Source organism: Temnothorax longispinosus, unplaced genomic scaffold (assembly GCF_030848805.1).
Source record: "Temnothorax longispinosus isolate EJ_2023e unplaced genomic scaffold, Tlon_JGU_v1 HiC_scaffold_60, whole genome shotgun sequence".
In the NCBI taxonomy this organism is placed as follows: Eukaryota; Metazoa; Arthropoda; class Insecta; order Hymenoptera; family Formicidae; genus Temnothorax; species Temnothorax longispinosus.
In genome coordinates this window covers 17,311-32,123 of record NW_027270451.1, presented here as the reverse complement: position 1 = coordinate 32,123, position 14,813 = coordinate 17,311, and the positions used below count along the sequence as shown (strand labels likewise).

The following is a 14,813-nucleotide window of genomic DNA, read 5'->3' as shown; positions in this document are numbered from 1 at the left end:
GAACTCGATTCTTGAATTTATTTGCGAGAAAAACGTACCTATGCGCAAATTTTGTTCTCAGAAACGTTATAAGTTGATTGGTTAAAAGTCAATGCGATAGCCAATCGACTTGCAACGTTTCTGTAAGAACAACATTTGCACATACGTTTCTCTTGCGAATAAATGCAAGAATCGAGTTCCTGACATATCCGTGGCGTCCGCAACTTTTCCGGAAGATAAGTGGAAAGGGCACATATCCTAAAAAAGAGAACCACGTATTAACATGTAAGTAACTTTTTCTTAGGATATGTGCCCTTTCCATCTATTTTACAAGTGAACCTGAGGGCCCTGGGGCGCCGGGGCTCGAATCTGATATCGCTGCAGTGGCTGCTTTCATTTGTTCATTCGCGTTACTTCTTATCTTGACATTTATATTTGCAGTAGCTTGGAAACTTGATTTGATAAAGAGAAATATAAGAAATCAGGTGCTACATCTGTACACGCATTAGTATAATAATTTCATCATCTAGACGGTGTTCGAATACTTATTACCGATCAAGCATGTCATTAGAGAAACGTGAGATCTTGAGTTCAACTGATCAAGATTCAACAGAAAAGCAAGTACACACAATGGAAGAAAAGTAAGTAAGTTCTTAACAGTTCTTTTCTCAACTTCATTGATTATGTGTTATTAGAACGTTAGGAAGCACATAAGATTTTGTATAAACGAATCAATAGATTAATGACATTTCCTGAAGCGACAATTTCATACATTCTACATAACAAAGAAAATTCATAAACATTCATATCAAATTTATTTTCTACTAGCATGTGTAATTTGAATGCAATTAAAAAATTTAATGCAAGAAAACACTATATCAGACGAATCCATTACGTTTATCAGAATTTAAGATAGAATTCTATTTATATGTAATATAAAAAAATACTTGAAAAAAAAAAAAAAAAATATATATATATATATATATCAAAATGCGCATATACATAGCAAAAAAAATGCATAAATTTATATACGTATATCAAATCCACTTTCTACTAGCATGTGTAATTTAAATACAATTAAAAATTATTAATGCAAAAAAGTCTACTTCACATGCATCCATTACTTTTATCAGAACTCAAGGATAGAATCCTGTTTATATGTAATAGAAATGAAGAGCATTTTAAGAATTGAACTTATACATGTATAAAAATGCATGAGGTGTAAAATTATAAAAGTTTATTCTTAAATTAACGGGAATTATAGATCGTGTAAGACTTAAAGCAAGAAAGCAGTTTAGTAATTATTCTTGAAATTTGACGTAAAATAGCTATTTACTTATTCAATTCTTTTTTGTGGTTGCCTAACATAAAATGGTATTTTTATTTTAAAAAAGATATATTAAAGTTGTCCCCAAAATTTCTACGAATTTCAAGTTAAATCCAATTTCAAGTGACTCTTATCTATACATTTATATATGATGTATAAGCGTTATTACATGTTAGAATATTTGTTTGAAAAATCTATTTTATTATAAAAAGCATAGCGACTTTCAGGATATTTTGATGTTGATCACATTTTCATTATTTATAATAAGTAAGTTAATTATTTCCTTATATCGGATATGACATTGTTAATTTATGTCTCGGACCGCTCGTACATTTCTACAGAGGCGTTTATAATACATTGCAAAATTGAAAATTTTCAAAAACTGATAAATAATACTATACACATGAATTTGCAACCATCTGCACCGGTATTTAAAGAGGTAAAATCTCTTGAAGACTCAACTTTTGAATTCGCGTCTAAAGATGATAAATCAATCAAATTTATAGTAGAAGAAAAAGAGTATGTTATATAAAAAAAAAAAAATTATGCGACACTAACAGTAGTTACTTTAAGTATATCTGTCTTACACATAAGGAAAAAAAAAGATATGACAAATGAATTAATAACGGATAATGAGTTACAAAAGTTTAAACAAATTTTAGTATTTATTTTAACTGGCTCAGTAGAACAATGTGATTATGATATGCTTAAAAAATTGTTAACAGCAGCTGATAAATACGACGTACCGACTTTAAAATTAACGTGTGAACATTATTTGCTACGCTATATTAAAAATGCTGTGGAACTTATACAGCTTGCGTTGTTGTCTAATACCAAATTTTTAGAAACACATTTGACAACTTTTATTAAATTTCACATAAAAAAAATTAAAAATACTAAAGAACTTCGAAGTTTGTCGCAAGAAGATTTAAATAAGGTATTGGAATTGATTGAGAAACGTGAAACGCTTGAAAGCTGCACAATTCAATCTTTTTCCTCACCACCTAAGACACATAAGAAATCTAATTATAATTATTAACTTTTATATGTATAAGAATTTATATATATGCAAATGAGTATTAACATGGATTAAAAATAATTTATTTCCTGAGTTTTGATGTACGAAAGAAACTATTATTAATTGTACTTAACGTAGTTTAGTTAGAATTTTCTCAAGTTTACAGGTTGACCTAAAACAAAAAGAAATAAGAATCTTTATAAGCCTACGTCATCTATAAACGTTTTACTTATTTCTAATTAAAAATTTTTAATCGGTTTTTTAGATTATCATGTGTACATACTACAGTGTCAGAATCTTTAGCAAATCTTAGCTAACTTTTTCAACGAGCAAGTTATTTTTCATAAATTTAAACTTGATTTTTGTTTTTTAATGTTTATCATAATTATAATTATACGTTTTTGATATTGTTATTAATTCGGGTTCAATAAAGTGCGATTAAATCTAAACAGAATCATATTTATAATGATTTCTTAATACATGTAGATAAAAATCAATAACTTGTGTTTTGTTTGTTTATATTTCTACCAGTTTATTTATCTTTATTTTTTATTCAAAGGCATGTATGATATTGAGCAATTTATGTATATATATATTCAATTTAATACAAATATACGGGCCGATCATCTGCAGATAAAAGAAGAAAATACTTCACACAAATTACATGTCAGTTACAAAAATTTGAATTAAATTTGATAACTCATCATTATTTTCTTTCTTGAAATCTATATTTGTTTTGAAAATTATAAATATAAACGAAACGTGACCTTTTTGGTTAATTCTGTATCTTTTATTAATCTAGTTTCTGTGTTTAATTCGAAATGAAACTTTATATTATCACTTATTTAGGGGAATATAATTTGAAAGTAAAGGATAAGAGAGAGGCAAAGTGTGAATAAACAGTGAGAGCTCTGTAACGTTAGCGGACCCTTCCCCCACCACCAAAGTTATCCAACCTGTAGTGACCTGTACACTGTATACATACAACCGTGGCAGTGAGTAACTGCGTCTGCGTTGTCCGCGTTCGTTTGTTGAGATTCTCATCTTTTTTCACATCACAGATTAACGTTGTATTCGCAACAGGCATTATAGAAGCAACAGCTTGAGAACTCAATTTGATAAAAGGAAATCAGAGAGATCAGTTGTCAAATCTTGTTATACACACATTAATCTAATATCATTATCTAGAGTATCTAGACAGTGCTCGAATATCATCGTAGCATATTGATAAAGAAACGCAAGATCTTGGTTCGACTGATTAAGATTCAGCGGTAAAGTAAGTACGCATACTTACTAGCAAATCGGACTAAAGTTCTTAACAGTTCTTTTCTTAGTTTCATTGACTACGTGTTGTTAGAACATTAGAAAACACATAAGACTTGAAGTATAACGAATTAATCATAAAATTTCCTAAAGAATCAATTCTATGCATTCTACTACATAGCAAAGAAAATGCATATATTCATACACGTATCAAATCTATTTTCTACTAACAGGTGAAATTTCTGTGCAATTATTAATCAGTAAAATTATTAATGCAAAAAGTCCACTTCAGATAAATCTATTGTATCAGAATTCAAGACAGTACTCTGTTTATATGTAATATAAAAAAATATTTTAAAAATTGGACTTATATACATATACATCAATGTGCGTGAAGGAAGATGAAATTTTAACCCTTCGCAGAACATTTATAATTTACTGCTTTCGTCGAAAATGTGGGTCTTTTAAGGCGGTTAAGATTTTCAAGCTGTAATAGTGCCATAAAAAGTCTGAAAAAATTTAAGTATACTTTTGAATGCTTTACGAACCTATTTATACCGTTAAATATGCTTGATTCTTGTTTGAGGTTTTTTTATGAGTCCGTAAAATCTCCGAAAAATTCAAAATATCGATCGAGTCCTTAAAGACCCACTATTCTGCGAAGGGTTAAATATAAGTATCTCCTTAAATTTAACGGGATTTATAGATCGTGTAAGACTTGAGCAAGAAAGCAGCTCTTACCAATAATTCTTGGAATTTGACACAAATAAAACAAAAGTCATAACTTTCAAGTATTTATTAAATTGATCTTGATCAACGAAAATAATCATGTTTAAGTTTTCTTCTATAATTTAGCTATTCATTCAACTTTTTTGTGATTGTCTGACATACAATTTATTTTTATTTAAAGAAAAATATGTTAAATATAAGGTGTCCCAAAAATCTCTAAGTTTTTTAAGTTCAATCCACAGACTTCTATGTTTTCACTTCATTATACTTGTTACATCTACAGACTTCTATACAATATCGCTGTATTTTTGGACAACGGTTAAATGAATTTCTATCTCACAATAAAGACAGCTGCTATACGAGTTAGCCGTCTGGAGAAATATATGTAGAAGTTTGTGATTATAAACCCTATTTTAAATGGCTCTTATCTAAGCGTATAAGCGTATTACATGTTAGGATATTTGTTTGAAATTCCATCTATTTTATTATAAAAGGTATAGAGACTTTTTCAGGACATTTTGATGTTGATCATTTTCATTATTCATAAGTAAGTTAATTATTTCCAGTTGTGGAGATCTGAAGAAGATAAAAATACCTATACTGAGACGAAAATGGAACAGAAAGTATCTTCACCATTTTTACCTTCGTATACCAAGAGCTATTCTCAAACACGATTTGATGTGACTACGTCTGAGTATACATGGAAAATTGATCAATTTGGACGTCTCTCTGCAATCGTAGATACATTAAATTCTCCACCATTTGGAGAAAACAACCAATACAAGATTCAAATGGATATTTCACGTAAAGATTTGCTATGTGCAATACGAATTTCAATACGTACTAATACAGCATTTAGCGGTTCATGTACTACTACTATAATGCATCCACCTGAAAAGGCCAGATCGGAGGCTACTTTTCGATATACTGTTGAGAATATATCTGAGATGAAGAACTGGCAGTTGTCCCCTGCATTTTACGTTCGCAATTTACCATGGAAAATAACGGTGCGTCCACCACGGTCAAGTCAGACACAGGAGAACCAGCGATCTCTTGGATTTTACCTTCAGTGTGATGGAGAGAGTGAATCTACATCTTGGAGTTGTTACGCTGTTGCTGAGCTGCGTCTTCTTTCTTGCAAAGAAGGACAAAAACCATTTATCAGAAAAACTAAACACCTCTTCAACATTGAAAAGGATAGCTGGGGCTTTCCTAATTTTATGACATGGGAGGATGTTTTAGATCCTGATAGAGGTTTCATAAAAGATGATTCAATCACGCTTGAAGCTCGTGTAGAGGCTGATGCAGTTTTATCATCAAGATCGATTTCGTGTCTTATATCGGATATGACATTGTTAATTGATGTCTCGGACCGCTCGTACATTTCTACAGAGGCGTTTATAATACATTGCAAAATTGAAAATTTTCAAAAACTGATAAATAATACTATACACATGAATTTACAACTATCTGCACCGGTATTTAAAGAGGTAAAATCTCTTGAAGACTCAACTTTTGAATTCGCGTCTAAAGATGATAAATCAATCAAATTTATAGTAGGAGAAGAAGAGTATGTTATATCAAAAAAAACATTGTGCGACACCAACAGTAGTTACTTTAAGTATATCTGTCTTACACATAAGGAAAAAGAAAAAGATATGACAAATGAATTAGTAACGGATGACGAGGTAGAATCTTTTCAACAGGTTTTATTATATATTATAACTGACTCCATTGATCAGGGTGATTATAAGATGCTTAGAAAATTATTAACAGCATCTGATAAATATGATGTACAAACTTTAAAATTAACGTGTCAACATTATTTGTTACGCAGTCTTACGATTGAAAATGCCGTAGAACTTGTACAACTTGCGTTCTCGTCTAATGCAAAATTTTTAGAAACGCATTCGGCAACTTTTATTAAATTTCACATAAAAGAAATTAGGGACACTAAAGCATTTCAAAGTGTATCGCAAGAAGATTTAAGTAAAATAATGGAATTTATTGAGAAAAGTAAATTTGAAGTCAGCACTGATCAATTTTCTTTGTCACCACCTAATACATAATTATCTTTGTCACCACCTAAGAAATCTAATTATAATTATTAACTTTTATATGTATAAGAATTTATATGCAAATAAGTATTAATATGGATTAAAAATAATTCTTTTTTTTTTAGTTTTGATGTAGAACTGAAATTATTATTTATTATACTCAATGTAGTTTTGTTAAACTTTCTCAAGTTTACAGGTTGATCTAAAACAAAAGAAAATGGAAAATTATAAGAATCTTTACAAACCTATGTTATCTATAATATATATAAATGTTTTATTTATTTTTATCCGTGCTATATCTTATTAAAATTTCCAATCGTTCTGTAGATCATCCTGTGTATTATAGTATCAGAATCTTTAACAGTTATCTTTTTCACCGAACAAATTATTTTTCATGAATTTAAACTTGATTTTTGTTCTTTTATGTTTATCGCAATTATATGTTTTCGATGTTGTAATTAATTGGGGTTCAATAAAATGCGATTAAATTAAAACAATCACATCGGCAGATGGAAAGAAAATGCTTCGCAAAAATTACAAATGGGAGTTAAATTTGATAACTCATTATTTCGAAATCTAGAGATTGGTTTAAAAATAAAAATGTTACAAATATGATCTTTTTGGTTAATTTAGTATCTCTTGTCAATCTAGAAGTTTCTGTGTTTAATTCGAAATAAAACTCTATATTGTTGTTTTGGGAGAAGGTAATTCGAAAGTAAAAGGTAATACAAAGTGTAAACTATGAAACCGGAACTTTATAATCGAGTAGAAGAAATTTAATTTTCCTAAATAATAATAATATTATTGAAATGTAATGTCGGATCTGTCAGATAAAGTGAGAATTCAATGTATTCTGTTTAATGTATTCTGTTTAATCGTTTAATGTATTCTACGTAATAAAGAAGTTCCTGATATATTTCTCATCGAACCCATTTGTTTATTCATTATTTTGCTAGCATATTTTAGCAATTAACAATTATTATTGCATAATTAAGGTAGTCGACTCATTAATTATTATAGTAGAATTTGACTGCGCGAAACTTCAATAAAATATTCTAGTATTTTGAATTATAAAAGTTCTTCATACCTAAAGTCTCTAACGTCATTAAGACGTCTTTACACGTCATCTTGCTACCTGGAGATTGATTCATATATGATTGCAGTCTTAAGTATAAAATCATAGAACATTATAAAGATATTATTCTTATTTAATTTAGTAAACATGTTTTCTTATCTACAAATATAGTCCAGTTTTAAGTTTTATACAGAGTTGTTTGTTCAAAGAGCGTCCATTAATTACATGGCGCTATTCTTTGTCAAAAACTGAGTCGAGAAATTCTGAACCATTTTTATTCTATGATGCTCAATACAGCAGTAATTATTAAGTAAAGTCAATCTAATCGGTGCCGTTTTTTAGCCTGACATACGCTCGCCGGGCGTACACCCAGTTAAAGGATAGTGCTGATTAAATTGACTTTATTCAATAATTATTACTGTATTGTACATTATAGAAAAAAAAATGATTTCGGATTTTTCGATTTAATTTTTTATAAGAAATAGCATTATCTGCAATTAACTGCCGTTCTTTAAGAAACAGCCTGTATATGTAAGAATTTATATGCAAATAAGTATTAATACAAATTGAAAATAATTTATGATTTGAGTTTAGATGTACGAATAAAACTATTATTAATTATACTTAATATAGTTTAGTTGTAAGTTTTTCAAGTCTACAGGTTGATTTAAAACAAAAAGAAATAAAAATCCTTACGCCTATGTTATCTATATATTAATGTTTTACTTATTTTTATCAATACTTGTACATTACATATCTTATTAAAAATTTCCAATCGTTCTTTTAAATCATCCTGTGTACATATATAGTAATACAATGTTAGAATCGTTAGCAACTACCTTTTTCATCGAGCAAATTATTTTTCATAAATTTATACTTGATTTTTGTTTTTCAATGTTTATCCCAATTATACGTTTTCGATAGTGTCATTAATTGGGATTCAATAAAATACGATATTACATTAAAACAGAATCAAAAATTCATAATTATTCCTTCATATATACATAGATATATCTGTAGAGAAAAAAAAATAAACTTATGCTTTATTTATTTTCTACCAGTTTATTTATCTTTATTTCTAATGCAGAGACATATAATGTTGATCAATTATGTATAGAGATATCTGATTTAATGGAAATATACTGTCCGACCATCGACAGATGGAAGAATATACTTTACAAAAATTATAAATCGGCTACACACAAATTTCAATTAAATTTGGTAACCCATCATTTTGAAATCTAGATTTGTTTTAAAAATAAAAACAAAACATGACCTTTTTGGTCAATTTTGTATTTTTTATTAATCTAGTTTTTGTGCTTAATTCAAAATAAAACTTTATATTATCACTCTAGGAGAAAATAATTTGAAAGTAAAGGATAAAGTGTGAATAAAAGTGTGAACAACGAAAGCTTTGCAACTGAATGGAAGAATTCACTCCTAAAAACGATAATAATATTGTTGAGATGTATAATGTTGTATCTTTCATATAAAGAGAATTGATTTCTACATAATGAAATGGTTCGCGCGGGTGATATCGAATCTGTATTCATTTGCTAGCATATTTTAGTGATGATATTAACAGTTATTATTGCATAAATGAAGATGTCAACACTTATTAATTATTACTGTAAAACTTGTCCGCGTAAAACTTTAATAAGTTTCTAATGTTTTAAAGTTAATTCCACAATTAGTGAAAATAATGAGTTATGAAAGTTTTTCATGTAGATCTAGCATTTGATTATTCAGTTCCTTTCGGCAACTGCCAATTTTATACAAAATATTTCGTTGAAAGAAGATTTACCGATCAATTTTAGCATTGATAAATGAATTAATAATTTTCAGATTTCTCGCATAAAAAATATATATTGTTCGAGATTACGGTAGCTTAAAAATAGCGATAGATTCATAGCATGGCATCACGACATTTTCTTGATTTTCTTATCAACGCTTATCATAACGAAACTTGAGCTGTTCTCGGAGCTTTTTCGTTAAGCGATGATTTGAACGCGTGTTGATTTCAAACGTAATCAAGACGTAGTCAAGACAGGACGAAATGTAAACCGCTATTTCGCTATATTGCGAACTTAGCCATAACGATTCCGTGAAGTCTCAATCGTTTCCGCTCGCTGTTGTCAAGGGTCCGAATTTCTGGCATATTCTTTGTTTATTGCGAGTATAAAAAATCCCGGAACTTTCTTACGTCGGTCAATCATCAGTCAGTCGCTATGAGTCATTATCTATTTTCGGTCGCGAGCAGTCTAAATTACAATAAACGAAAATGTAACTCTAAACGAATTTGATATCCCGGACACTTTCGTCATTCGGTCTACCTCTAAATTCTAAACCTCGCGTAAACTTGCTGTTTTCTTTTTCCGCTTTGTAATAATTCGGCTGTTTAATAATAATGTAACGCGTCACGTTGCAGCTTTTCTTCAGTGTCAGCACGTTTCTACATCTACCCAGCAAACACAGAATACACCGAGTACGCAATTTGATAGCAAATCACGCATTTGGTGTATTCTGTGTTTGCTGGGTATCTGCGTCTTCCTTCCTCTCGCGCCACGGGAAAAAATATCCTTATTAAAGATAAAAACTAAAGAAAAAAAAAACAGGCTACATTTTCATCATCCGACGTACAAGATTTATTTTTGAACATTGTTTTAGTCGAGTATATTTAAAAATATCTAAGCATATTTCAACCGCTTTATGAGCCTTTATAAAATATTGGATTTAATTGATTTCTACATTGGTTTCAGAGCCAAAATCAGTGCAGGATTCGAATAAGCATTTTACATAAATCTGATTGGTTGAAAAGCTTTACAAGATTTTATTTGTTTACTGAAACTGAGTTTATTGATTCGCGTGATATATTTATAATTTACTCGAAAGAGTTTCACAAGAAATTATACGTATAAGTCCAATTCCGGTTTTATATCGAATTGTGTTGTTATATGAAGCTACAGTGGAATAGTTATATACAAATTACTCTATTTGATTCCTGCCTTTAGTTCCTCATTGCATCTAACAATATAAAGTATCTTAAGTTAAATAAATTAATCATATTAAAGAATCATAAGTCATAAATTTTTTTGAAGAGTATAACTTAATTATAAAGTATAATGTATTTCGAAACGTATTAATAGTATTGAAAATTCATAATTTACATGTATCCTATAGATTTTCAGTACTGTTAGTACATTTCGGAATACAGATGATATGAATGTATATCTTCCTTTCTCGCAGAATTTTCCAGAACTGTCCAGTTAGCCAAATGGCTCTGATTAGAGGGATTCTAACTCATAAGAGGTTTGTTCGCGTTGCATGCCCCACCGCATGCTCCTAATCCTAATCACTCCAACGCACTCCAAAAACTCATCTGCTCCAATCGCCACCTTTTATCCGTGATCCAAGTGCTCTTGGTGTTTATTGGAGTATGCGACGCGAACAAACCTAAAATAAGTGGAAAAGGCACGCACCAAAGAAAGAGCCAATAGGATGTGTGATAACATGTATACGTGGCTCTTTCTTATTGTTAGTATACATTCTCTCTTGTACATACATGGCATGTACATGTGTGCTGCACGTGATCGTCGCGATCCGTTCCTTCTACTTGCTACCGCATGCTACTGAGGACGGTTTCCGCTGCCTCTCCATATATCTTGCAGGTGAGTTGGAGCTCGAATCTGACATTTTAGCAGTGGCCACGTTTATTTGATCACTCACATTAATTGTTTCTCGCACATCTTGACGTTATATTTGCAGTAGCTTGGAAACTTGATTAGCTAAAGCTAAAGGGAAGAGGAAAGAAATCAGTTTTGCTACATCTGTACACGCATTAGTCTAATAATATCATCTGGACGGTGTTCGCGTATAATTAAAGCATGTCATTAAAGCAGCGTTTGAAGAAAAGATTATGTTTAACTGATCATTCATCGGAAGATTCATCGGAAGATTCAATGGAAGATTCAACGAAAGATTCAATGGAAGATTCAACGGAAGAGCAATACATCGAAAGAAAAATACATAAAATGGGAGAGGAGCAAGTAAATTCTAACATCTTTTCTCAACTTTGCTGACTACGTGTTATTAGAACGTTAGAAAGCACATAAGATTTTGTACAAACAAATCAATACATTAATGATATTTCCTAAAGCGACAGTTCCATACATTCTACATAACAAAGAAAATTTATAAACATTTATATCAAGTCTATTTTCTACTAGCACGTGTAATTTAAATGCAATTAAAAAATTTGATGTAAAAAAAACTCTACATCAGCCGAATCCATTACGTTTATCAGAATTTAAGATATAATTTATATTTATATATTTATAATTATTAATTTATATTTATTAATATTTATAAGTTTATATTTATAAGTTAATATTTATTTGTAATATAAAAAATACTTAAAAAGTTGGACTTATATACATACCTATATACGTCAAAGTGCGCATGGGGTATATAAAGTTATAAATATAACTGTCTTAAATTTAATATTATAGGTTTCATAGATTGTGTAAGACTTATAATTAGGCAAGAAAGTTGACTAATTATCTTGATGACGTAAAATTATAATACAACTTTTTTATTTAATAAATCGATTGTCATCAACGAAACTAGCGGTGTTTAAGTTTTTTTCTACAATTTAGCTATTTATTCAACTTTTTTTTATTGTCTAGTAAAAATGTTATTTTTATTTAAAAAAGACAATTAAATATAGGATGTCTCAATAATTTCTATGTACTTTTAGTGAAATCGGATTTCAAATGGCTCTTATCTATATATATAAATATATGTTATTACATGTTAGAAAATTTGTTTGAAATTCAATCCCTTTTAATAAAAAGCATAGAAACTTTTAGAACATTTTGTTGTTTGTTCTTTTTTCATCATTTATAATTAAGTAAGTTAATTATTTTCAGATTTCTTCGTGTACCAAGAGCTATTCTCGAACAAATCTTGAATCTACTATATTTGATCATACATGGACAATTGAACAGTATAAGAATTTTTCGACGATCAAACATATGATTCCGTCGATTCCAGAAATAGGTCAATGCGCGATTCTAATGAATATTTTACGTGATGATAGTTCATCGATTAAGGCAATAAAATTAAATATACTTACTGATAACTCATTTAATGGTTCATGTACCACTGTTATAATGCGATTGTCTGGAGAAATTGTATCATCAAAATCCATTTCAGGTCATATATCGAATATGACATTGTTAACTGAGTTCTTGACACAGAACTGTAGGCTTGATCTTGGAAATACTCTTGTAGTAAATTGCCGGTTTGAAATTTTTTGTAATCTGATAAATAATACTATATGTATGAATTTACTGCCATGGTCAACAGAATTTTCAAGAAATATGGAATATTTTGAAGACTCGAGCTTTGATAAGCTAGCGTATAAAGATGAGGAATCAATCAAATTTATAGTGGAAAGAAAACCATATGTTATACCAAAAAAATCGTTGTGCGCCATCAACAGTAGTTACTTTAAGAATATCTGCCTTACACATGATGAAAAGGAGAAAGATATGACAAGTGAATTAGTAACGCATAATGAGGTAGAATCTTTTAAACAGATTTTATTATATATTACAACTGGCTCAATAGAACAACGTTGTTATAACACGCTTAAAGATTTATTAACAGCAGCTGACAAGTATGATGTACCAAGTTTAAAATTAAAGTGTGAACATTATTTTCTACACTTTATTACTATTAACAATGCTATAGAACTTCTACAATTTGCGCTTTCGTCTAATACAAAATTTTTAGGAAGACTTTTGGCAAATTATATTAAATTTTACCTAAAACAGATTAAGAATACTAAAGAATTTCGAGATCTACCACAAGAAAATTTAAATAAGTTAATGGAATTGATTGAGGGAAGTAAATTACCTGAAGGCAGTACCCAACATTCTTTGTTACCGTTTAAGGCAGATAAGGAACTTACATTTGCTAATATTGGAGTGTAATATTGCATGTAATATTGCAGTCCTAAATTCATAAAATATGATAAAGAAATTTTTCTTATTTAATTAGTATATTTTTTCTTTGCTACATGTATTCTAGCTTTTAATTTTTATACCGAGTGTTTCTGAAAGAACGTCCATTAATTACATAGCGCTATTTTTTGTCAAAAATTGAGTCGAAGAAATCTGAACCATTTTTTTTCTATAATGCATAATTCTAATGCATAATTTATACAGCAGTAATTATTGACTAAAGTCAATTCAATTAGCACCATCCTTTAACCGAGCGTACTCTCACTGACGTACTGATTCAGAATTTTTCAACTCAATTCTCATAAGAAATAGCGGTATGTAATTATTGTATTGGGCATTCTTTAAGAAACACTATGTGAGAATTTATATTCAAATAAGTACTAATACAAATTAAAAAAAATTCTTGATTTGAGTTTAATTGTACGAATAAAAATATTATTGATTACACTTAACGTAGTTTAGTTATAAGTTTTCTCAAGTCTACAGGCTGATTTAAAACAAAAGGAAATAAGAATTCTTACAAACCTATGTTACCTGTAAATATTTCATTTATTTTTATCAGTACTATGTCTTATTAAAAATTTCGTTCTGTAGATTATTCTGCGTACATACACATTTTAGCGTATCGGAGTGTTTAGCAACTACCTTTTTCAACGAAGTATTAATTTTTCTAAAGCTTGATTTTTGTTTTTCAATGTTTATTTGCGTTTTCGATATTGTCATTAATTCGCGTTCAATAAAATGTGATTTATTTGAAACAACTAAGTTCATAATTATTTCTTAATATATGTATAATAGATGAAAAAATAAATAAACTTGTATTTTATTAATTTTTTTAAATAGTTTATTTATCTTTATTTCTAATTCAGAAACGTATGTGATGTTGAGCGAATTACATCACAGATGCTCGATTTAATAGAAATATACAATTCGATCACCTGGATTCGAGATGAAAGAAAATGCTTCACAAAAATTTATAAATCGGCTAATTTGAGTTAAATTTAATAACATCTCGAAATGTAAACATTTCGTTGTATGTAAACATTTTGAAATAATAAGTTATTAAATTTATTCTTAAAAAAAATAAAAATAAGACATAGCTTTTTTTATTGATTTTGTATCTCTTGTTAATCTAGTCTCTGTGCTTCATTCGATATGAAACTATATTGTCGTTTTAGGAGAAGGTAATTCGAAAGTAAAAAATAAGAATTAAATAATTAAATAATATCATAATAATTATTACGATAAAAAAGCGCAAAATTTTAAAAAAATGTTTTTGTATTTTTAATTTAATCTCACGATCAGCGAAAATAGTCGTGAGTTATAAAAGTTCATCGTT

The 14,813-nt window shown here is 29.1% G+C and overlaps 2 protein-coding genes across 4 annotated transcripts; both read left to right on the top strand.

The window, feature by feature from the left end:
- Window positions 1-3,328: 3,328 nt before the first annotated feature.
- On the top strand, window positions 3,329-7,301 carry LOC139824831 (speckle-type POZ protein-like). 2 transcript variants are annotated; one of them, XM_071797380.1, is made up of 2 exons: window positions 3,329-3,600; window positions 4,883-7,301. In XM_071797380.1, exon 2 carries the CDS (start codon window positions 4,928-4,930, stop codon window positions 6,383-6,385), a length of 1,458 nt encoding a protein of 485 aa, XP_071653481.1. In that variant the 5' UTR covers window positions 3,329-3,600; window positions 4,883-4,927; the 3' UTR covers window positions 6,386-7,301. The 2 variants fall into 2 exon arrangements, with proteins under 2 accessions (XP_071653481.1, XP_071653482.1); XM_071797381.1 differs by lacking the exon at window positions 3,329-3,600 and adding an exon at window positions 4,638-4,810.
- Window positions 7,302-10,950: 3,649 nt separating this feature from the next.
- LOC139824832 (uncharacterized) lies at window positions 10,951-14,230 on the top strand. 2 transcript variants are annotated; one of them, XM_071797382.1, is made up of 3 exons: window positions 10,951-11,116; window positions 11,214-11,494; window positions 12,377-14,230. In XM_071797382.1, the coding sequence occupies exons 2-3, from the start codon at window positions 11,333-11,335 to the stop codon at window positions 13,442-13,444; spliced, it is 1,230 nt and encodes a 409-aa protein (XP_071653483.1). In that variant the 5' UTR covers window positions 10,951-11,116; window positions 11,214-11,332; the 3' UTR covers window positions 13,445-14,230. The 2 variants fall into 2 exon arrangements, with proteins under 2 accessions (XP_071653483.1, XP_071653484.1); XM_071797383.1 differs by lacking the exon at window positions 10,951-11,116 and having other exon boundaries at window positions 11,128-11,494.
- The last annotated feature ends 583 nt before the right edge of the window (window positions 14,231-14,813 follow it).